The sequence below is a fragment of the Delphinus delphis genome, chromosome 13, assembly GCF_949987515.2.
Source record: "Delphinus delphis chromosome 13, mDelDel1.2, whole genome shotgun sequence".
NCBI lineage: Eukaryota > Metazoa > Chordata > Mammalia > Artiodactyla > Delphinidae > Delphinus > Delphinus delphis.
Genome location: NC_082695.1, coordinates 10,902,227 through 10,927,833, shown reverse-complemented (window position 1 = coordinate 10,927,833; position 25,607 = coordinate 10,902,227). Strand labels below are relative to the sequence as shown.

At 44.0% G+C, this 25,607-nt stretch overlaps 2 protein-coding genes across 5 annotated transcripts in view; one reads left to right on the top strand and one right to left on the bottom strand.

The window, feature by feature from the left end:
• TAOK3 (TAO kinase 3) overlaps positions 1-12,855 on the bottom strand; it is a 187,106-nt gene extending 174,251 nt beyond the window's left edge. For both annotated transcript variants that reach the window (XM_060028083.1, XM_060028084.1), the window contains exon 1: positions 12,603-12,855. The gene's annotated coding sequence lies outside the window, so the exon portion shown is untranslated. The remainder of the gene's footprint in view (positions 1-12,602) is intronic.
• Positions 12,856-16,461: 3,606 nt separating this feature from the next.
• Positions 16,462-25,607, top strand: part of SUDS3 (SDS3 homolog, SIN3A corepressor complex component) — a 291,148-nt gene continuing 282,002 nt past the window's right edge. For all 3 annotated transcript variants that reach the window (XM_060028081.1, XM_060028080.1, XM_060028079.1), the window contains exons 1-4: positions 16,462-16,759; positions 19,242-19,311; positions 21,894-21,949; positions 23,765-23,836. In XM_060028081.1, the coding sequence (XP_059884064.1) occupies positions 16,618-16,759; positions 19,242-19,311; positions 21,894-21,949; positions 23,765-23,836 (340 nt within the window). In that variant the 5' untranslated portion in view covers positions 16,462-16,617. The remainder of the gene's footprint in view (positions 16,760-19,241; positions 19,312-21,893; positions 21,950-23,764; positions 23,837-25,607) is intronic.

Below are 25,607 nucleotides of genomic sequence, written 5' to 3'. Positions count from 1 at the left end.
AAATGACCGAAAATCTTATTTCACTTGTTCCTAATACCTGGAGGAAGGTAAACAGACGTCCAAAGACCTGAAGTTGGAACCCATTCCTTACAGATAAAAACATCACTTAAGGAAACAAAACAACAAATCCCCAACACTCAAAGGCCACTTCAGGGAATATTATCATGCTGAATGTGGACATACAAGTTTCCAAATACTTGCTACCAGTGGCATCAATTTATCAACTGTCAGGGTCAGAAGTAAGTTCTTCACTTAAGAACTATCCGTTATCTTCACTGGTAGCAATAATTATATTTAAACATTATTTTTGAACCTAAAACAAGTGTTTAAATTTAACACGATTCGACAAATATTTATTGAACAGATACTAGTTACAAGACGCTTGGTTAGATGTGTAAGACACCGTCCTTTTAAAATCAAGAAGATGGACATTTAGGAAGAATCAGACAAATACAAACCCTATAATGTATGATCACAGAGAATATTAGTGTAATAAGAAAATACACAAAGAAAGTACTTAGGGAATTTAAAGGAGAGAGTAGCAAAAAAGATGATCAGAGAAGGGCCCAAGAAAGATGGCATTAAAAGTAGGTCTGGGGAATCCCTGGCAGTCCAGTGGTTAGGACTTGGCACTCTCACTGCCAGGGCCTGGGTTCCACCCCTGGTTAGGGAACTAAGATCATGCGAGCCACGCAGCACAGCCAAAAAAAAAGGAGGTCTGAAGTATGAGGAACAGGAAAGGCATTCTAGGGAAAAGAAATGGCAGGAATAAACGCCTGAAGGTGGCAAATCAGTAAGTGGTTAACTGTAAGCAGGCTGTTCTGGCCGGGGCACAGGAGACAGACATAGATATATAGATACAGGTATAGATAGATTATGGGGCTCTAGGAATCCCAAAGCCCCCAAACAGGTTGATAAATCTGTACTGAATTTAGTAGGCCAAGGGGTATTAAAGGTTTTGAACACAGGAGTGACAAAATCACAGCTGTACCCTAGGGGGAAATAAGAGAGCAACAGTGTATATAGGAAGGACGAAAAAGAAGGAGGCTGGAAAATTGTCACAGTCCTTCCCTAGCCCATTATTAGGGCTCTCATTAGCTCTTTCTTGGACCTTTAAGAGGTATAAAGTAAAAAGTGTCTTCAGTTGAAAAAACAGATCTAGGCCACAGTGGTCAAGTTTATCTCTGTCTGTATGGCCTTGGGAAGTCACTCACCCTGAGGCTCAGTTTCCCTATGTATGAATCTCTTAATTATTCTTTTTGGAGCCAGGAGCTGTAGGATTCAGCAAGTGATTAGATACTGAGAGTAAAGCAAAAAACAGCACTAAAAAATTGTTTCAAGTGATTAAAATAATAAGCAGCTACCACTTATTAAACGCTTCCTATGCATTTATCACTGCATTTGGTGCTTTACATAAATTGCTTCATTTATTCCTTATAAGAATCTTGTGAGTTCTGTATTCTTATTTTATAGATGAGAGAATTGACAGCTTTAAAGACTTAAGTAACTTAACAAGGGTAAGCCAGCTGGCATAGTGACAAAGCGAAAATAGGTGCCTAGGTCTCTCTGAGTCTGAGGCCCTTTCTCTTTCCAATTCACACTATCATGCTGTTTCTTACATGGCAGATAAATAATGCTAACATTTGTTCTTGTGTTCCAACAGAATCACTATTTTAACACCCTTCTGATGTACTAAAAGCCCTCAGTGAAGATAAGAAACTAAGCGTGGGGAGCCTGAACCAAGATGGCAGAGTAGAAGGACGTGCTCTCACTCCCTCTTGCAAGAACACCAGAATCACAACTAACTGCTGAACAATCATTGACAGGAAGACACTTGAACTCACCAAAAAAGATACCCCACATCCAAAGACAAAGGAGAAGCCACAATGAGACGGTAGGAGGGGCACAATCACAATAAAATCAAATCCCATAACTGCTGGGTGGGTGACTCACAAACTGGAGAACATTTATACCACAGAAGCCGACCCACTGGAGTGAAGGTTCTGAGCCCCATGTCAGGCTTCCCAACCTGGGGGTCTGGCAACGGGAGGAGGAATTCCTAGAGAATCAGACTTTGAAGGCTAGAGGGATTTGATTGCAGTACTCTGACAGGACTGGGGGAAACAGACTCTGCTCTTGGAGGGCACATACAAAGTAGTGTGCACATCGGGACCCAGGGGAAGGAGCAGTGACCCCAGGGGAGACTGAACCAGACCTACCTGCTAGGGTTGGAGGGTCTCCTGCAGAGGCGGTGGGTGGCTGTGGCTCACCCTGAGGACAAGGACACTGGCAGCAGCAGTTCTCAGAAGTACTCCTTGGCGTGAGCCCTCCAAGAATCCGCCATTAGCACCACCAAAGACCGCAGGTAGGCAGCAGTGTTGGGTTGCCTCAGGCCAAACAACCAACAGGGAGGGAACCCAGCCCACCCCATCATCAGTCAAGTGGATTAAAGTTTTACTGAGCTCTGCCCACCAGAGCAACACCCAGCCCTACCCAACATCAGTGCCTCCCATCAGGAAACTTGCACAAACCTCTTAGATAGCCTCATCCACCAGAGGGCAGACAGCAGAAGCAAGAAGAACTACAATCCTGCAGCCTGTGGAACAAAAACCACATTCACAGAAAGATACACAAGATGAAAAGGCAGAAGGCTATGTACCAGATGAAGGAACAAGCTAAAACCCCAGAAAAACAACTAAATGAAGTGGAGATAGGCAACCTTCCAGAAGAAGAATTCAGAATAATGATAGTGAAGATGATCCAGGACCTCGGAAAAAGAATGGAGGCAAAGATCGAGAAGATACAAGAGATGTTTAACAAAGACCTAGAAGAATTAAAGAACAAAGAAACAGAGATGAACAATACAATAACTGGAATGAAAAATACACTAGAAGGAATCAACAGCAGAATAACTGAGGCAGAAGAATGGATAAGTGACCTGAAAGACACAATGGTGGAATTCACTGCTGAAGAACAGAATAAAAAGAATGAAATGAAATGAAGACAGCCTAAGAGACCTCTGGGACAACATTAAATGCAACAACATTCGCATTATAGGGGTCCCAGGAGGAGAAGAGAGTGAGAAAGGACCTGAGAAAATATTTGAAGAGATTATAGTCAAAAACTTCCCTAACATGGGAAAGGAAATAGCCACCCAAGTCCAGGAAGCTCAGAGAGTCCCATAAAGGATAAACCCAAGGAGAAACACGTCAAGACACATAATAATAAAACTGGCAAAAGTTAAAGACAAAGAAAAATTATTGAAAGCAGCAAGGGAAAACGACAAATAACATGCAAGGGAATTCCCATAAGGTTAACAGCTGATTTCTCAGCAGAAACTCTACAGGCCAGAAGGGAGTGGCATGATATACTTAAAGTGATGAAAGGGAAGAACCCACAACCAAGATTACTCTGCTGGGCAAGGATCTCATTCAGATTCGATGGAGAAATCAAAAGCTTTACAGAGAAGCAAAAGCTAAGAGAATTCAGCACCACCAAACCAGCTCTACAACAAATGCTAAAGGAACTTCTCTAAGTAGGAAACACAAGAGAAGAAAAGGACCTACAAAAACAAACCCAAAACAATTAAGAAAATGGTAATAGGAACATACACATCGACAATTACCTTAAACGTGAATGGATTAAATACTCCAACCAAAAGACACAGGCTTGCTGAATGGATACAAAAACAAGACCCATATATATGCTGTCTATAAGAGACCCACTTCAGACCTAGGGACACATACAGACTGAAAGTGAGGAGATGGAAAAAGATATTCCATGCAAATGGAAATCAAAAGAAAGCTGGAGTAGCAATACTCATATCAGATAAAATAGACTTTAAAATAAAGAATATTATAAGAGTCAAGGGAGGACACTACATAATGATTAAGGGATCAATCCAAGAAAAGATATAACAATTATAAATATATAAGCACCCAACATAGGAGCACCTCAATACAGAAGGCAACTACTAACAGCTATAAAAGAGGAAATTCAGAATAAAACAATGATAGTGGGGGACTTTAACACTTCACTTACACCAGTGGACAGATCATCCAACATGAAAATAAATAAGGAAACAGAATCTTTAAATGACACAATAGACCAGATAGATTTAATTGATATTTATAGGACATTCCATCCAAAAACAGCAGATTACACTTTCTTCTCAAGTGCGCACGGAACATTCTCCAGGATAGATAACATCTTGGGTCACAAATCAAGACTCAGTAAATTTAAGAAAATTAAAATCATATCAGGCATTTATTCTGACCACAATGATGAGATTGGAAATCAATTATAGGGAAAAAAATGTGAAAAACACAAACACATGGAGGCTAAACAATACGTTACTAAATAACCAACAGATTACTGAAGAAATCAAAAAATACCTAGAGAAAAATGACAATGAAAACACGAAAATCCAAAACCTATGGGATGCAGCAAAAGCAGTTCTAAGAAGGAAGTTTATAGCTATACAAGCCTACCTCAAGAAACAAGAAAAATCTCAAATAAACAATCTAACCTTACACCTAAAGGAACTAGAGAAAGAAGAACAAACAAAACCCAAAGTTAGCAGAAGGAAAGAAACAACAAAGATCAGAGCAGAAATAAATGAAATACAAACAAAGAAAACAATAGCAAAGATCAATAAAACTAAAAGCTGGTTCTTTGAGAAGGTAAACAAAATTGATAAACCATTAGCCAGACTCATCAAGAAAAAGAGGGAGAGGACTCAAATCAATAAAATTGGAAATGAAAAAGGAGAAGTTACAACAGACACTGCAGAAATACAAAGCATCCTAAGAGACTACTACAAGCAACAGAATGCCAATAAAATGGACAACCTGGAAGAAATGGACAAATTCTTAGAAAAGTATAACCTTCCAAGACGGAACCAGGAAGTAATAGAAAATATGAACAGACCAATCACAAGTAATGAAATTGAAACTGTGATTAAAAATCTTCCAACAAACAAAAGTCCAGGACCAGATGGCTTCACAGGACAATTCTGTCAAACATTTAGAGAAGAGCTAACACCCATCCTTCTCAAACTCTTCCAAAAAACTGCAGAGGAAGGAACACTCCCAAACTCATTCTATGAGGCCACCATCACCCTGATACCAAAACCAGACAAAGATACTACAAAAAATGAATATTACAGACCAATATCACTGATGAATATAGATGCAAAAATCCTCAACAAAATACTATCAAACAGAATCCAACAACACATTAAAAGGATCATACACCATGACCAAGTGGGATTTATCCCAGGGATGCAAGGATTCTTCAATATACACAAATCAAACAATGTGATACACCATACTAACAAATTGAAGAATAAAAACCATATGATCATCTCAATAGATGCAGAAAAAGCTTTTGACAAAATTCAACACCCATTTATGATGAAAGCTCTCCAGAAAGTGGGCATAGAGGGAACCTACCTCAACATAATAAAGGCCATATACGAGAAACCCACAGCAAACATCATTCTCAGTGGTGAAAAACTGAAAGCATTTCCTCTAAGATCAGGAACAAGACAAGGATGTCCACTCTCACCACTATTATTCAAGGTAGTTTTGGAACTCCTAGCCATGGCAATCAGAGGAGAAAAAGAAATAAAAGGAATACAAATTGGAAAAGAAGAAGTAAAACTGTCACTGTTTGCAAATGACATGATACTATACATAGAGAATCCTAAAGATGCCACCAGAAAACTACTAGAGTTAATCAATGAACTTGGTAAAGTTGTAGGATACAAAATTAATGCACAGAAATCTCTTGCATTCCTATATACTAATGATGAAAAATCTGAAAGAGAAATTAAGGAAACACACCCATTTACCACTGCAACAAAAAGAATAAAATACCTACGAATAAACCTACCTAGGGAGTCAAAAAACCTGTATGCAGAAAACTATAAGACACTGATGAAAGAAATTAAGATGATATCAACAGATGGAGAGATACACCATGTTCTTGTTCTTGGATTGGAAGAATCAACATTGTGAAAACAATTATACTACTCAAAGCAATCTACAGATTCAATGCAATCCCTATCAAATTACCAATGGCATTTTTTTTTTTTTTTTTTGTGGTACACGGGCCTTTCACTGTTGTGGCCTCTCCTGTTGTGGAGCACAGGCTCCGGACGCGCAGGCTCAGTGGCCATGGTTCACGGGCCCAGACGCTCCATGGCATGTGGGATCTTCCCAGACTGGGGCACGAACCTGTGTCCCCTGCATTGGCAGGCGGACTCTCAACCACTGCACCACCAGGGAAGCCCACCAATGGCATTTTTTACAGAACTAGAACCAAAAAAACCCCCAAAACTTAAAATATTTATGGAGATACAAAAGACCCCGAAGAGCCAAAGCAGTCTTGAGGGAAAAAAGCAGAGCTGGAGGAATCAGATCCCCTGACTTCAGACTATACTACAAAGCTACAGTAATGAAGACAATACGGTACTGGCACAAAAAACAGAAATATAGATCAATGGAACAAGATAGAAAGCCCAGAGATAAACCCACACACCTATGGTCAGCTAATCTATGACAAAGCGGACAAGGATACATAATGGAGAAAAGACAGTCTCTTCAATAAGTGGTGCTGGGAAAACAGGACAGCTACATGTAAAAGAATGAAATTAGAACACTCCCTAACACCATACACAAAAATAAACCTAAAATGGATTAGAGACCTAAATGTAAGACCGGACAGTATAAAACTCTCAGAGGAAAACATAGGCAGAACACTCTTTGACATAAATTACAGTAAGATCTTTTTTGATCTACCTCCTAGAGTAATGGAAATAGAAACAAAAATAAACAAATGGGACCTAATGAAACTTCAAAGCTTTTGCACAGCAAAGGAAACCATAAACAAGACAAAAAGACAACCCTCAGAATGGGAGAAAATATTTGCAAACAAATCAATGGACAAAGGATTAATCTCCAAAATATATAAACAGCTCATGCAGCTCAATATTAAAAAAACAAACAACCCAATCCAAAAATGGGCAGAAGACCTAAATAGACATTTCTCCAAAGAAGACATATAGATGGCCAAGAAGCACATGAAAAGCTGCTCAGTATCACTAATTATTAGAGAAATGCAAATCAAAACTACAATGAGGTATCACCTCACACCAGTCCGAACGGGCATCATCAGAAAATCTACAAACAACAAATACTGGAGAGGGTGTGGAGAAATGGGAACCCTCTTACACTGTTGGTGGGAATGTAAATTGATACAGCCACTATGGAGAACAGTATGGAGGTTCCTTAAAAAACTAAAAATAGAATTACCATATGATCCAGCAAGCCCACTATTGGGCGTATACCCAGAGAAAACCATAATTCAAAAAGACACATGCACCGTAATGTTCACTGCAGCACTATTTACAACAGCTAGGTCATGGAAGCAACCTAAGTGCCCATCAACAGACGAATGGATAAAGAAGTTGTGGTACTTATATACAATGGAATATTACTCAGCCATAAAAGGGAACGAAATTGGGTTATTTGTTGAGACGTGGATGGATCTAGAGACTGTCATACAGAGTGAAGTCAGAAAGAGAAAAACCAATATCGTATGTTAACGCATATATTTGGAACCTAGAAAAATGGTACAGATGAACCGGTTTGCAGGGCAGAAATCGAGACACAGATGTAGAGGACAAACATATGGACACCAAGAGGGGAAAGCTGTGTGGGGGTGGGTGTGGTGGTGTGATGAACTGGGCGATTGGGATTGACATGTATACACTGATGTGTATAAAATTGATGACTAATAAGAACCTGCTGTATAAAAATTAAATAAAATTCTAAAAAAAAAGAAACTAAATGTGAACATAAATATAATCTACTAATTTACTGATTATTAATTCATTCACTCATTCAGTTGACATCTAGTGAGCATCCTTCATACTCTGTGCCTGGTACTATACTTGGCGTGGGGATGCAAAGATGATCAAGACCATCTCTAACCTCAACGTGCTCACAAATTGGTGAAAGAAAAACACATGTAAACAAGGAACTGGTATACAGTGACAGAAGAGAAATTTTCACAAGAGACACGGGACGCATAAAGGTACGTGAAGCATAATGTAATTTTGTATCTCTGCTATTAAGTCTTGACCCAGATCAGCTAAAAACTATATTTATGTGGTTTGGGGAAATATTTGTGTATTTACACACAAAGTCTTCAAAAAGTAAAGGCTAATGTTCAGAATAGAATGGAAAATTGGCCATGAACTCCAATTCTGTTTTGTGTGCCTACTCCCAAGACTAATGAGGTTATTACTTTATTTAAGAGCATTCTTCCTTGATTAGTGCCATCTATTGTAATGGGTAAATAAAATGTATTTGAATTGTCATAAGCCTTGATTGCTATGGACCAAAGCCAGTGTTACTAGACAGAAAGTGACACATATAAAAATAAATACTGCAGAGTCCTAGTTTGATTTGGAAATAAAAGGTTATCCCGTTGTCCATCAAAAATAGTGGAAAGAAGTAAAATTGAAGTCTTCCAATGAGTACTTTGATAATTGACTAAAATAATAAGCATAACAAATATGGGGTTGATTTTGGTATCCATCATTTTCACTGAGGCCAGGGGTGAGGTGAAAGGGCCCCAAACATTAGACACCAGTATGTCAGTTCCTAGGGTTAGGAGCTAAAGCCACATGGGCCACATGGGAGTAGGTTTTGCTAGGTGTAAAATGTTTATTCCAAGGCATCTTCCTTTTCTCACTCACTCTGGGGGTGATAAACGTGTATTTGTGAGACAGACCATGGTTAGGAGCAGATCTGTGTTAAATCAAAAAACTGACTCCTATGTCATTCTGTTGTAAAATAGAAATAATTTACACAGACTTTAAATATACTCCAATGTCTCTAACAAATCTCAGGTCAGGCAGAAAAAAATGCATTAGGTTGATTTATAAAGTATTTAGGTAGGGCTTCCCTGGTGGCGCAGTGGTTGGGGGTCTGTCTGCCGATGCAGGGGACAGGGGTTCATGCCCCGGTCCGGGAGGATCCCGCATGCTGCGGAGCGGCTGGGCCCGTGAGCCATGGCCGCTGAGCCTGCGAGTCCAGAGCCTGTGCTCCGCAACGGGAGAGGCCACAACAGTGAGAGGCCCGCGTACCGCAAAAAAAAAAAAAAAAAAAAAGAAAGTATTTAGGTAACTTTAATAACATGTACCTGGAATGATAAAATTTATCAATTTAATTCCTACTATCATAAAAATTCTGAATACTTGTTTTTAACTTGGTTGCCCATAGCTTGTAAATGACTTACATCACGTTTTGGCCCATATATTCAACACATCTAATCCATAATTAGTTAGACATTAAATTTTTTTTACTAAGGTCACTCTGAGTTTAAGAATAGTAACAAACTTTTAATGTATCCTTACAAATGACAAAGTAACCAATTAAATGGATGTTATAATTAAATAATCACAAAACTAAACTGTACATTATCCCATAACTCAAAGTTACTAATTCAAAACTATCCTCTCTGATTGAGGGGACTCTCTCACTGAAGATTGAAAAGAAGTTTTCTCTTAGGACAGTCACAAAGCACTTTTCGATGGAAGCTTTCCCTCTGTCTGTCTGTCAGTGTGCTTTCTTTTTAGGGGGAGGGAAGAAACAAAGAGTGGAAGAAAAGACTATAAAGGAAAGATGCTTTTAATGGCTCTAAAATAAACTCTAAATAAACAGACTCTAAAGTACCAATAGTTAGTTTTCATTCATTCTCTCATACCACTGAAGCCAACAAGTATGAACACTGACAAGCAATGAGAACTTTTATTCAGGTTGGCTTAAACATTAAACCAAATTAGATATCAAGGTAGACTCTGAGATTACAATGGTTTGACTGTATATGACTCAAGTGGTAAAGAAAGTATAAAGTGGGTTATTGTATTTACTGGGCACTACTTGCATCCTGCTAAACTAAGACTAAGGATAGTTTAAGAACGCTACACCAAAAAGAACCTGCATTCTCCGGTGGCTATAACCGCTCATATGGAAGTGTAAGGCTCCTTCTTAACTCTTCTTTTGATTATATCTTTCAATTGAAAAGAAAAGAGTTAAAATGAGCATAGGTGTAACTAACTTACATATTAATAGCTTCTCAAAGTGTAGTTTTATTTTGTGAAACAAATGAAAATAAATTCCCACAGAATTCCTACCTTCCTAACCTACCCGCCACCCCCACCCCCTGTCCCTGGGAATAGTTACTATAGACCCTTCCTATCACTAAAAACTCTATTACAATGACACTTTTCATTTGCACCAGACAGAAATGAGCTAACAAGCACGATGCAAGAGCTTATATGCTCAAACATTTAAACATTTCTATTACTTTGCAGAATTACTGTTACTGAGATTCCCAATCCTTCCAAATACCAACTCCTAGGTTACATGCCCTACATAAGGAATACATGCCCCTTGTAAATAACCCTCTTGAGTTAGCTGACCTTACTTTTACTTGAATTCTACCTAGGGTTCTGGAAAAATAAATTTAATGTAAAAGAAGTTACACTTAATACATCTTAAATATAGTGTCTCATATTTTAAATTTGTATTTGTGTTGTTCCCCTCACCTCCATAACTTCTGTTTCTTAGGGGAGGACGTCTAGTTGGTGGAATTTTCATAACCACACCAAGCTCCATGCTCTCTGAAACCATATAAAAACTGTTCTGCATCAGGTAATATCAAATAAGAATCCTCAAATGACACATTCCCTCTACTTATTATCACCCTGATGTAAGATGTCTTCAGTAATTTTTGTCTTGGATTTAAATAGGCAGTTCTCTGTAAGCCTTCTACATTATGTCTTTGGAAAACAGTACAGCATTCCTTTCTTCCTCTTAGTTGCCCATTACTGAACATGGGCAAAGGCTTCCAATAAGACATTATTCTAAACCTGAAACAAAGAAGATATCTAAATAACTGCAAAATGATAGAATAATTACATTCCCTAGTATTTCCCCCAAACCATCATTTTCTAAGTCTGCTTCTATGAAAAAGAAGCTCGTCGCAACGATACGGGGTGAGGAGAAGCAACACAGAGAAAAAGAGGTTAAAACATTCAAATGCAAAACTGCTGTGTGCAACCGCAACAAAGCGTGTGCATTCAAGAGAACATTCGAGAAGTAGTCGGGGCGGTATTAACAATCCTAAGTATTCCAAACAACTAGCCTGGTCATTAGTTTAATTTTCATATCCATCAAAGTAGGAGGCTGCCCCCCAATTCCCACCCCCTATCGCTTTCCACTATTCGTTTCAGCATTTTAATAGACACACACTTGCCTCCCACCAGCGCGTACGGTGTCCGGTTTAAATAGGCTTATCTCTATCCTTAGCCTGTCCTGGAATTATGTCTAAAACTCAGTCCTGGTAGCTTTTAGAATTAGAAATCCAATTGGAAAGTGCTGTTAGTTTGGCGACTCCAAAACCTCTTTTCAAAATTTAGTTCGATCTTCCAACTATCTTTCCAACACATCAAAGATAAACAGTCCACCTTAGTATATAGTTCCTTTGAGTCTGCATTGTAAACACTGATACGGACGTGCTGCCGAACCTGAAAAACTTTCTAAGCTCTCTGCTGAGCCGAAGTGAAAAAGGCAGGGTCTATCAAAATCAACAGCCTAATTAACCCAAAACCTGCATCTCCAAAAGGGTCCCTTTCCCTTTCCACTCGGTTTGCGGTGAGTTAAAGAAGTCCTCTCCAACTTTTTCATCCTGATGAAGCTATCGAGTTCAGGAAGCCCCTCACTTTCAAGGCATCCAAGCCCAACTCGGAGAAACAAACGGGAAGCCAGGGGGCCAGTGAGAAGAGGTCCCCAGCCCCTCGCTCCTGCCCTTTCCAAGATCCCCGCGCTTCGGCCAGACCCTCCAGCCTGCGCGTTCTCCTAGAAGATGTCTCATTACATAATCCCCTTTCCTTAGAGTCACCCACAGAGTCACGGGGGCTCAGGCGATCCCCCGTCTCCCACTCCGCCCTTAGGAAGCTCGTCTGAGTGCACCCGGGGAGCGGAGGCCGGCTGTCCCGACTCACCCGGCGCCGCGACCCGGACCCAGGCCCCCTCTTCTCACCCAAGCGGGGCGGGGCCGCGCCTCCACCGCACGCCCCCCGGGTCCCCGCTCAGACCCGGGTCCCCAGCCCCCGCGGGGTCCCCCGTCACAGTCGCTGTTCCAGCCCCTCTCGGGGTCCTCCAACACACCTGCTGTCCCAAGCCCTCTCGGGGTCCCCTTGCCGCTGAGAGCCGCTGTCCTTGCCCATTTCAGGGTACCCTCCCTTGAGAACCACTGTCCTGGCTCCTCTGGGGGTGCCCCTTCAGACCCACTTTTCCAGTCCTTCTGGGGGTCCCCTCCCTTCACACCCGCTCTGTCCCAAGTCCTCTCGGGGTCTCCCTCTCAGACCCGCGGGGCCGGCCCCTCTGGGGATCTCCTCTCCACAGTCCAGACTGTCAAACCCACTCCCGGAACTCCCCTCACTCGGGTCCTCGCCGACCCCACTCCGCCCTGGGTCCCCTCGCCCCGACTCATTCTGTCACCTCTCCGCGCCCCGGTGCTCTCACCTCAGACCTGCTGTCACCATCCCGGGCCCGGCGTCGCCGCCGCCGCTTCCTCTCCCACACTTGTTACCGAGTCGCTCTTCTGCCGCTTGTTCCCCGGTGGATCCCCGGGTCCAGTCGTTGAGTGTCGGGTCCGGCCGCGCGGAACCTCCGCCCGCGGTCTCCGCGTCGGGTCCCACTCTCTCACGCAGGTCCCCACAGCCGCCGCCGCCACCACCGGGAGCCACACGGACCCTCCCGCGGCCGCCGCTGCTGCTGTCCGAGGTGCGGCTCCTGCCAGGGGTGGCCAATCGCACCCGATTGCGCCGAGCGCGCTCCGCCCCGCCGTCCCAGCCCGCCCGCCCCCTGCCCCCGACCACGCCCCCAGACAGGCTCCGATAGGCTCTCTACTGACCTTCCCTGATCGTGGGGCGCAGACCTGGGGCCGGATATAGGTACTTGATTGGAGGTGCCTGGGACACCGAGCTGTCGATGGCGCCCAAGGATTGGCGAAGTTGAAGGTGGGCGGTGCGGGACGGGGCGGGGTTTCCTCAGATGCGGAAGAGCTTGCAACTTCAGTTACCCACTGGCCCGCCTCGGGTGCGGTCTGCCTTGTTTGTGCTGAGTTGGGGTCAAAGTTCATGGCACTCCCCACTGAGCCTTTACTTTTCTTGGGAGACTCCCAGAGGCCGAGGCCCTCTGGGACTCCCTGGGACCACCATGTTAGAGCCTTTCAGGCCCCCATTCCCCCGTTAGACCTGGCACAGCTTTCTAAGTAATTCTACCACAAATTAATAATGGCATTTATTTACTCAGGACTTGTAAATTTCCTGGATTTAAAGTCTTTTATATCTTTGGCAAGGGAGTTGCCCTTACTTGCACTGCGTTCTAGAGACGTTAGTTTGATGCTGTTGGGGGAAAAAAATCTATGTACTAGATGCATACTCAGCACACAGGCACTCAACACTGACGGGGCACATTTTGATAGGTACAAGGACAAAACTTAAGAAATACTCACTTTGTGGGTTATGATAATCATTTTGACAAGTAGGAACAGGAACTGTGTGGTAGGGGAACCCTTGTTAGCTTTAGCAAGGCTTCAGTAAGCCTGTTCAACATATTCTTTTTCAGGGCCACAGGAAATGATTTTAATGATTTTGTGGGAACTAGTGGCCAAAGTATAATGAACTTTGACCCAAGTGCAACTCGTGATAACCAGAGACCCATCTTGATCCAAGCTGCAAGATGGAGCTTGCCAGGGGAGAAAGTGCATGGTGTTAACTCGGAGCCATTCTTTATATATTTTTTGTGAAACTGGATATGTTGATTAAATCAATACTGGAAACTGAAAACTGCTACCTTCACCCCTAAATCCTAAAGTTTATGAAATTTGTGAAGACATTGTTTCACTTCAGGAACACAGTTTGTTCCTAAGCATTGTCAGATGTATGCAGGACTTAGCTCTTAGAAAACTTTCCATCATTAACTCTTTTTTAACTCCTGCTAACAAAATTTGTGTTCTAAACACTATTCATGTTTTTCCTAGTGTTTTAAAATCATACCCATTCCAATTAAGATGCTCCCCTTTAAGATTTGAGTGTTAGGGTATGTAGACAGGGCCTGTAGAAGAGTGCTGGCAGTACTTCCTCTAAAATGAATTTGGATGTAGATGTCTCCTGAGCGATGTGACTGAGTGCCATTTTGGGAAGGGATGTAGAGTGATTTTAAGGTGGTAAAAAGGGTACTTGGTTTTAAGGGAACTTGATTTTTACAGACTGTCCAAAATCATATTAGACAACTATAAAAGTTGGGTAAGACTAAAGTCATGAGAGAATTTTTTTGACTAGGTCCTCATCCTTTACTGAGTGTTGATGCTACCAGTTGCAATATGGACAGAAGAAATGGGGTAGATTTTCACAACGCAAGTATTCAGTTCTGTCTAGTCATATAAAAAAATGCATGATCATTAACAGATGTTATTTGCAGCCAAGAAGACAAGATGTGGGACTTCCCTGGTGGCGCAGTGGATAAGACTCCATGCTCACAAGGAGGGGGCCCAGGTTCGATCCCTGGTCAGGGAACTAGATCCCTGGTCAGGGAACTAGATCCCACGTGCATGCTGCAACTAAGAGTTCACATGCCACAACTAAGGAGCCCATGTGCCGCAACTAAGACCCTGTGCAACCAAATAAATAAATGAATATTTTTTAAAAAGAAGACAAAATGTTAGCAAGATAAAAATGCCAGTGTCTTGAAAGGAAACCAATTAGCAATGATATCAACTCTTTTTTAAAAAAATCGATATATCATTGTATTGATGAACTCTCATTTTTAAAATGTTGGTGCTTGGTTTGGTCTATGATTATTGCTATTGATGGAAACGCAAGTTGGTCAAGATAGTCAATTACAAATAATTTAGACGTGACCTAACAGCATAAAGAAAATAACTTCATCCTTTGGACAAGAGACAGCTTTGAAATTCTAGTTTGAATGTTGACGGTGGACCCACAGGGAGCCATGAGAATGCCTCTTATTTAGCATTGCAGCATTCCATTCTGAAAATTCTTGAGTTTTGTTGGGAGGAAGAATCCCTCACAAGTACAGGCAAGATTTTAATTACAACAAGGTAGAAAATAACAAATGTTAAAATAAACGGGATGAGAATATATTTTTTCACTTTGAGGAGACTCTGTGGGGGCCAATTCAGAGATAAATTTGGTCACAAAGGATCTGAGAATGAGAATACTGGGTTCCAGTCTGGCTTTTACATCTGTGTTCAAGTTTACTGCTTGTACGTTACTTTTTTTTTTCTATGGAGACTTGGGTGCAACGTAAAGAGTAGGGTTACTTTGGACAAACCATTAACCATCCCTTTTCTTGCTACACACACCAAGACAAAGGACATCCTCAATTTGTTCATTAAACAAAGCTTATAACACCGTGTCCCCTTCTACTCAGAGATAATCACACAAATTAATTCATGCAGATATTCAACTCTCTTGTTTTCCAAGTTACCAGCTAGCACCTTCCTTTCCTGAGCCTAATTAACTTTCTGCAGGCAAATGTTCCACTTGCTCAGTTGAGAGTTGGTTAGCAAGTTATTGGATTGGGGAAAACCACCTTTTAAAAAATTTATATTCTGAGAAATATGAGGCAGCTGTACTGTAGAGGACCTGGGTCTGAGAGTCTAAACAAGGCAGCCTGGACGCTTTTTTTTTTTTTAAAGGCAATTGACAGCTCTTTTCTTATCTGTAAAGTCGGGATAATACCGTATTGAACAAACCTACACAAAAAGAAAGGACTCCCACCGACTGGGAAAATACAGTTTTACTGACCCCAGGATGGAATATTAGCATCCTCGTTTTTATTTTAGTTCTTAATAAAGCTCTAATCAGTCAGGGGAGGAGCCACGCTCCTTTTCTTCGGGATGATTACACGAACTCTAAATGTCTAGGTTTCCCGACCTATAAATGGGACGGTTCATGTCGTTCACCTGTTTAAATTAAAGAGACCACCTCCACCTGCCAAGAGCCCTTCAAATCTTCTGCCTCACAAGTCCCTTAAAAAAAAAAAAAAAAAACCTCTTTAGCTTTGGCTCCAGGCGACGCCTAGCGGCTGTTTTCGAAAGTGGCCTCTGAGCTTCGGGGTCCTTGCCGCGGTTGGGCCTACCCAAGGATTTGCCTAACTCCAGAGAGCCTGTCTCCGCCTTTCTCCACTACCCGTTGAGGATTTTAAAGACGGCGATGAAGGAGATGGGGTTAAGGCGAAGGGGGCGTCAGGCGGCCTCTCTACTCCCTCTAGGATAGCAGAGTCAGGCGGTCCTCGGGCAGCTCCCGACCCGGAAGTCGCCACCGGCGCGAGGTCCCCGTTGCCGAGAGCGAGCGCGCGGGGCGGAGCTTGGCGAAGACAGGGAAGGGGTAGCCGCGGCTCCGGCTCTTCGAGTTGGCGGCTCCCTCGGGCGCTGCTACGCGGACGTGGAGTCCGCAGGGCGCGCGGCCGCGGATCCCGGGTGGCACGCTCAGCTGCGGGCAGAGGCGACATGAGTGCTGCGGGGCTGTTAGCTCCAGCTCCGGCCCCGGCTGGAGCGCCGCCGGCTCCGGAGTACTACCCCGAGGAGGACGAAGAGCTGGAGAGCGCCGAGGATGACGAGCGCAGCTGCCGGGGCCGCGAGTCGGACGAAGGTACGTTTTCCCGCGGGCCGGACAACCCCGGGCGGGGATGGGACAGCAGTGGGAGGGGGTGGGGCTGCCTGGGAGAGGGGCGGGGCGACCGCTGGGGTTTGGGGGCGGCTGGAGGGGCCGCCGGGAGGAGCGCGGCTCCCGGAAGTTATCCCGACAGGTGCTGTGGAAGGCGAAGCCCTGAGGACGTTTTATCCCTACAGTTATGCGGAGAAGGGCCTTAAGAAGCTGTTGTCAGAGCTGTAGTTCCCTTTAAGATTCTGCCCCTCTTCCCCCAGCTGTCTCTGAACCTCAGGTCTTCACTGGTTGGAATGAGAAAGCCATTCATTGGGTCCACGGAGTACTCTTCTCTATTTAGTTCCTGAGAGGCTCAGAGCAAAGCCCGGTTTAGCTTTCTAGTTACCAAGGTGCCTCTCTCCCCCTACCCCGGGGAAATGCTTAAGTCAGCCCTACTTTGGGCAGTGCGGGACAGGTTGGTTAAAAGTACGAGGGCTGGAACCAGGCAAATCGAATTAGGTGTAAATTTGGCTCACTGAACCCAGCTTAATATTAGACAATTTATAATACTTAGCTTTCCGAGCCCCAGTTTCGCCAACTGCAGTGAGGCTGTCAGTAGTACCTACTTACTAGCGTAGGTGCGATAATAAAATGAGATACAGGTGTAAAGCACGTGGCTTGGTCCTTGGTCTAATATTCAGTTTTCACCATTGGGGAAACAGGCACGGGGTTGGGGGGCGGGAGATAGGGATTTGCTTAATGGTCCTCAGGTGTTGTGTTTTCAGTTCCACACTCTTTACATTATGATTACTGCCTCTGAGAGCCTGGCTTTTCAAACTGGGCTTTATAAGCTTGGTAAGTTTGAGGAACACTGGAATGGAGGAAGGAGCTGGCTGCAGGAGGAGAAAGATGAGGAAACACGAAAGGGCAAGAGAGAAGAAAAGAGGAGATAAAAAGAGACGAACATATGGGTGAACAAAATAGGGCCGTGGAATAAAAGCTAGACCAGCTGTTTGGAATCAGGAGTATGTTTTATTCATCTCAGTTCCCCAAGTGCCAAGTACTGTGGCTGGCTGGCACGTGACTGCTCTGGGTAGGCTTCTTCACTGAAGGAGGGGGAAAGGTAGGTGGAGGATTGAGTCTGCAACAACCTTTAAAAAGTCAGCTGTGGGCTTCCCTGGTGGCACAGTGGTTGGGAGTCCGCCTGCCTATGCAGGGGACACGGGTTCGTGCCCCGGTCCGGGAAGATCCCACATGCCGTGGAGCGGCTGGGCCCGTGAGCCATGGCTGCTGAGCCTGCAAGTCCGGAGCCTGTGCTCCACAACGGGAGAGGCCACAACAGTGAGAGGCCCGCGTACCGCAAAAAAAAAAAAAAAAAAAAGTCATATGTATGTGAAGATACGAAATTGAAGAAATGAATTACAATCTGGTTAAACTACATTTGAAGACAAGGCTTAACCAGAGAATTTGAATGTGAATCACTTGTACTGTTTTTTAATGCCCACAAGGGGGAGTAGTGAAGCAAAAATTGATTTTTGTTCCCCCACCTCAAGTAGGGCTGTTGAAGTTAGGTAGACACTCCAGCCGTTTGCTTATTCTAAAAACAATGTTTACGTAGAGAATGGACTTGAGGACACGGGGAGGGGGAAGGGTAAGCTGGGACGAAGTGAGAGAGTGGCATGGATATATATACACTACCAAATGTAAAATAGATAGCTAGTGGGAAGCAGCCGCATAGCACAGGGAGATCAGCTCGGTGCTTTGTGACCACCTAGAGGGGTGGGATAGGGAGGGTGGGAGGGAGACACAAGAGGGAGGGGATATGGGGATATATGTATATATATAGCTGATTCACTTTGTTATACAGCAGAAAGTAACACAACATTTTAAAGCAATTATACTCCAATAAAGATGTTAAAAAAATTAAAACCAATGTTTAAAGTGTTCTGAAACAGTTTCTGTTTGATCTTCTTGTCTTCTTCCCTCTCCCTTTGAAAATATTTCGGTTATTAGAGTTCCTTTAATTGTTTTGGATTCTCCTTTGTATATATGATGTAAAATCCTTTAGGGGTTCAAACTGGCATTTACCAGAAGAGAATGTACATACTAGGTTGTTTAGGAGGAGTGAGCAGGGCTTGCTGCCTGTAGTTTTCCAGTCTTAACACCCACATATCCTTTAACTGAACTGCCAGTGTTGTTTCTTCTGAAGTCGCAGCCTTGACTGTGACCACCTGTGTCTGATGCACTCTGTTCTCTGGCTGCACTTCAGATAAAGGCAGGCTCTTTGGATGAATCTGGCTGTGTACAAGTTGGAAATGGCATTTTCTTTTCTGAAGTAATTAGATGTAATATTTTTCATTGATGGCTTCACGCAGGCCTGCATTGAGTATAAATTCATTTTATAGAAGTTTGTGAAGTGTCACTGTGTCAGGTGATACCAACTCTACGAATTACGATTTTAACAAATCTTCCCTAATTTTTTACACAGACACTGAGGATGCTAGCGAAACCGACCTGGCAAAGCATGATGAAGAAGACTATGTAGAAATGAAGGAACAGTGAGTATGGTTTTTACATTTCTTCTTTGGAATACAGAATTGACAAGGGCATCTTTAATAGTGATTTCGTATGTATGGTTTTCACGTAGTGCTTCCAAAGACAATGCATATGTGTGCAATTTCCCCCCTTTAAATTTGTCACATTTAATCAGTCTTCCTGTGATAAGAATCTTTTGAGGGAAGGCTAGAAAGAATCTGGAGGGAAATGTCCTGGGAAATAAGGCCATGTAACAGGAGAGAACCCTTGCCTTTTTTTTTTTTTTTTTAATGTGAAGACCACTGCCCAGAGGGGGGAAATGGTGTTTCACAGCTCCTTGGTTCTTAGATGGGCGTGACCCCACCTGAGCACTGACTACTAGCTGGACAGCGATGCCTGGAGAGCTCAGGGAGACCAGGATTGGAGAGCAGGGCTCCAGACTCCTCCAGTGCCCTTTCCCCTTACCCGCATCCGCACCCAGGCCTCCAGCAGAGCCACGCCTCAGAGAAACTAAAACCACTCCCTCTAATCGGAAACTTCTGGGCAAAACAGTATAACAGATCTGATAAGTATGTGTGGAATGTATTTTGAGGATCTTGATTCTGTTTTTTAAATTCTTTACCATCAAACTGGATGATCCACATTCCTTTCCTTATAGAATGTTTTCTGTATACACGAATGTTTTGTGACCATCATCTGGATTCTGTCATCCTTTTCACGCTTTGGAATCCAAAGGGGAAGCTCAGCTAGATCTGACCAGTGCCAAATAAAGGATTGCTTTAATAACTGATGTGATTTTTCTCACAGCTTCAGCCCTGAAACTGTGCTGGCTTTTTATTTTACTTGTACTCTCTCCAGGCTTCTTACTGACTTACCTGGACCCATTTGAGATGTATTTTTACATACCTATTCTTTTTCCAAATCTGAATTTTGTTGTTGTTGTTTACTTCTTGAATCTGTTAATACTCTCTTTCAAAGACCTACTAAGAATTCAAAGACGTAGTCTGGCACACTCACTGTGGTGGAAAATTATATATGGAAAATTAAACACCATTTCCCCCCTCTGGCCAGTGGTCTTCACATTAAAAAAAAAAAAATTAAATATTGGGTTCCAAATATTGACTTCCTGTGTGCAGCTTACTCATCCTTTCCCTCTCCTATACTTGGTGTGTTTAAGTGAACGTACCCCTTAATATTTGATGGTGTAGAAAATAATTTTGATTAAAATTGAATGCTCTTTGTGATTCAAGATGAGCATTGAAAGCATCAGCATTCTCCCTAAAAGAATCAGGCCTTGAGACTTCCCTGGTGGTCCAGTGGTTAAGACTCCACTCTTCCAATGTGGGGGACCGCGGGTTCCATCCCTTGTCAGGGAAATAAGATCCCACATGCTGGGCAGCGCAGCCAAAACAAAAAACAAAAAAGGCCTTCCGTGTAATTCTGAGATTCTGCCTACTCTTCCTCAGCCTGTAGACAGACAGGTTGTGTTTGCAGCCCTTACTGGAGTGATCGAGAGGCTGCTGTGCCTGTTACCTGTTGGACTGGTTGCAAGTCCTGTTTCTGTCACTGTGAAATTGGGGTTTTTGGGGTTTTTTTTTTTTGCGGTACGCGGGCCTCTCACTGTTGTGGCCTCTCCCGTTGTGGAGCACAGGCTCCGGACGCGCAGGCTCAGCGGCCATGGCTTACGGGCCCAGCCGCTCCGCGGCATGTGGGATCTTCTCAGACCAGGGCACGAACCCGTGTTCCCTGCATAGGCAGGCGGACTCTCAACCACTGCGCCACCAGGGAAGCCCGGGGGGTGTTTTTCTGGTAGAAGCAAAAATATTGCTGAAACGTGACTGACGTGTGAAATCCACCATTCAAACAGACTTACCAGGGTATATAATTGCCTATAATCCATTCACCGTGAGGGGGGTGAAAACATGCCAGGTTCTTTTGCTTTGTGTGTACTGTGTGTTCTTATCCCACTGGGGCTGCAAATAAATCCTGCATTTTAACTTTTGTTACTGAATTGCTGTCATTTCTCTGATCATAAAAGAGAAGTGTTTTTAAAAATGATGTGAAGGTTTATTAACGCAGTGCTTACACAGCAGTGCTGTCTATATAGAAAAATGTGCTGGAGGCATAGTCTTATTCCTTTGGAACTTATGATCTGATTGTAGAGTTGATATGAGACCTGCATTTAACGCTTTTTACGTTTTCGTGTGTATGTCACGCTTCTGAATCCCCAAGAAAATGGCTTCACACTTCCAGTCTTTCTGTGTGTGTTCTTGCCTAACTGTGTTTATCATTTATTTATTTAAACTTGCATGTCTTCGTATTTGTAGATTTTAGACTGATTCTCTAAGGGTGAGAGAACACCGGAGAATCTGCAAAGCTGGGATACCATTCAAACCACAGAATCCTTGTCCCTTTCTGATCCCTTTAGCTGTGGGCACATTTTAAACCACCAGCAGACTTTAGTTTTCTCTCTCCCTAAGGGACATTAATGACATTTCCATAAAAGCCCAGGTAATTTCTGCATGTAGATTATTATTGAATTGGGTATTGGATACTTTTGTCTCTGAGTGTGGCTTTCCTTTTTTTTTTTTTTTTTTTTTTACAGGATGTATCAGGATAAATTGGCTTCTCTCAAGAGACAGTTGCAACAACTGCAAGAAGGTTGGTGTGTGATTTAATCCTTCTTTTCTAAACATACTTCCTAATATCACACACCTTTGAAATCTGTGTATTTCACTTCTCAGTGAAGTGGGAGTGATTTAAAATTTGGTCTGGCTGATTCTAGCAGTCAGCAAAGTGGCAGTTTTCAGACTTTTGAATCTCAGTTAAGGCCTTCTGCAGAGCAAGAACTGGAAACCGCCATGCCTAAAGCTGGCTGTTTTTAGGACAGATGCTGTTACTAAGGATAAATATAATTGTACTGTTCTTTCTAAACGGAATGCTAACGAGCTGTGGGTCGTTCTCACCGTGTTTTCTCTTTTTACTTTGTATACTGCAAGTGGGTCGTGTCTTGTCCAAGGCTGTTTGCTGTCAGAGGCAGTTCAGCACTGGGTGAAGAGCACAGGCTCTCCATTCCTGTCGCGGGCTTGAATCCCACCTGCACTGCTTTCTAGAAATTTGACCTTGGGCATTTCACTGTCTCTTGCTTAATTTGTCTTCTAATCTGTGAAATGAAGAAAGTAGAGGCAGGTGAGATTGTGTGTGAGGGGCGACCAGCACCGCTGGGCACCCGGTGACAGCCCAGCGTCGGTGGCTGCTGTCAGTAACTCTTCAGCTTGCTTCTGTGGGGTCCCCGGCACTGAAACTGCTTCTCCATGAGGTACTTCCATTGCTTGGAGCAGCCCATCTTATATTGATTTCTCCTTCATAGTGAAACATGTTCCTGTGACTTGCAATCACACACCTTTGTTTTAGTTTTTCTTCCGATGGTAATGGAAGTATTGCCAGAGAAAGAAATACATCCCACTCTAGCAGGTCTGTAAAGTGTGCCTGGCAGGGTTGAGTGGGGGATTTTGAAAAAGATACCATTAATATAGCCCACTGGGGACTTCCTTGGTGGCGCAGTGGTTAAGAATCCGCCTGCCAATGCAGGGGACACGGGTTCGAGCCCTGGTCCGGAAAGATCCCACATGCTGCGGAGCAGCTAAGCCGGTGTGCCACAACTACTGAGCCTGCACTCTAGATTCTACGAGCCACAACTACTGAGCCCATGCTCCACAACAAGAGAAGCCACCGCAATGCGAAACCTGTGCACCGCAACAAAGAGTAGTCCCTGCTCACCGCAACTAGAGAAAGCCCGCGCACGGCAACGAAGACCCAACGCAGCCCAAAATAAATTAATTAATTAATAATAAAAATCCGTATATGTAGCCCACTGAAGCATTGTCATCCGAAAACACTTCCCATGCTAATTGGGACCCTCATTAGTTGCTCAGGGAAGAGCCATTTGGTCAGATGCTGTACTGAGCTGTCCAGTAATGTCACTAGCCACACGCGGCTATTTAAATTTAATTAAATAAAATTAACAGTTCACTTCCTGGCTTGCACTAGCCCCATTTCACGTGCTCATAGCCACATGTGACTCGGGGCTGTCATACTGGACAGGGAAAAATAGACCATTTCCACCATTGCACAGCAAGTTCTACTGGATGGCGTTGATCTAGACCTTACTGGGGGAGAGTGAGCTTTTTCCAGGAAAGGGAGGCCCACAGACCGAAACTGGCAGCGAGTGATGAGAGTCACTGGTGGATGGGTGCAGCTTGCTTCTACTCCTCACTTGCTAGAGAGTCTTAAGACCACTGGTTGGGGTTTCTGCTCTGCATCTTGCTTGGGAACCAAGTTACCTCTACTCACGGGTGCCTTTCCATGGTGTGTGTTTTGCTCTAATGTTATTTAAAACATTCAGTGTCGGTGCTAGAAAACCGAAATGTAGAGCAGTTTGATCTTCATAGTAACTATTTTGTAAATCTCAATCAGGTACATTACAGGAATATCAGAAGAGGATGAAAAAACTAGATCAGCAGTACAAAGAGAGGATACGAAATGCAGGTGAGGCCCTGTCTTAACTGGAAATAAATCCTCGTCAAATTTTCCTCCTTTGGCTGATCATCGATTGGGATGTAATGTGGCCAGAAGAGCCATTCTCCAAAACGTGTTTCAGCTATCCCATTGTGGGGCGAGTTTGGGCGAAGAGAGACTCCAAAGCTGCACTTATGTAGGACTGTTCATCTTCTTCCCCAGTGAGTGGCCTTAGGCTGCTGTCCTTTCACTTTCTGATCCATTGACTTTCCAGCTTTCTATGGACGGAACCCTTCTTTGTTTCCTTCAGTGAGTAGATGCCCATGTCCGTCAAGGCACAGAAAAGGAGCTGCAGGGAAGGTGGGCGATAGAGCTGCTGTGGCGACCCAGCACCCCTCTCCCTGCCCCACTCTAAGTTCCTGAAGCATCTCCTCAGGCATCTTTAAAATCCTCAGCCTTCTTCCTGGAGCCCCTTTTCAGCAGGAAAAGGGGGTGGTGCTGTGGAGGCTGAGGTCCCAGGTTGAGGGCTTCCTCCCATCCCTTAAGGGCTTAAGCCTTTTAGCACGCTTCTGCTCTTGGAGCCTCAGTTTCCCCATTTGGAGAGAGCGCTGCTAATATCTCGTGGAACTGGTTTGAGATGTAAGGAGGGAAAGAAAATTGATGTGAGCCATTTCTCTTAAGCGAGCACTGCAGGGTGAGTGTTGATTTGTCTTTCTGAATTCTGCTCTCAATCCTGTGCTCGGTGTCTTTCATAAACATCCCCCCCACCCCTGCCCCCAGGTGAAAATGCAGAGGGGCTCCTGAATCAGTCACACCTTGAGCTTGAAAAAGCACAGTCCGTGTGGAGCTGATCCACCTGCTCTTGTTGTGTCTGGCGTCTGGCTGCTTTGAAACAACCACCACCAGCTCCGAGAGTGCTACGTGTCGCTTGACTTGCTGGTGCAGAGGTGAAGTCTCCGAATGGTGCAGACTTCAGATATCTGGCCCGTTCACACGGGTACGGGTCTGCAGCAGTCAGGAGTGAGTGTGTTGGGCTGGGTGCACTTGGGCTCATGTGCCTCACGCTTCCCGGTGCCAAGGTGATGAGGATTTCTGGGGGTTAGAAAATAGTGAGTGGCTGGTCCGTTTTCCTCAATTTTCTCATTGAACAGTTGATGGATGTCTAGATTCTTCATCTCGAGTTCTTGAAACTCTCAAGGTTTTATGTGTGACTGTGCATATGTGCTCTTTTATGGGGTGATGGATCCACAGGATCCTTCGGGTCTGCAAAGGAGACCATGGTTAGATGGGAACAGCACCCCCTGGAGTTACCGCTCCACCAACAGTCTTTGTGGACCGTTTGCAGCAGCTCAGATGTCACCCAGAAAAGAAGCCGTGGACCTGTTTGGTTTCACATGCTCAGTGTGCACAGGACCTTAGAGTCGAGAGGTCGGGGAGCTGCTGAGTAAACAGGCGCTGATCTGGCGCGCAGTGGGTGCTCAGTAAGCTGCTGATACCGGGCAGTGGATACTCTGAGGTGTCTGAGAGGGGCTTGGTGAGCGAAGGGGCCTCAGAAAAGGCCTCAAGGAGGAGGCTGCAGTAGTCTGAAACTCTGAGTTGCGGTCAGAGACCAGAGGACATTGCAGGTGGAGGCCTGGGTGTGAGCAGAGCCGCAGGAGGGCTCGGGACCTCTGCCCTCTGAAAGCTTGGGGAATGCCCTTCCTCACCACACAGAGCCCTGTGCGAGGGGCTTTAAAAATATCCATGTTGCCTCTGCTTCTGGAGTAACTGCATTGCTCCTTCTCCCTGCCCTGCAGGACTG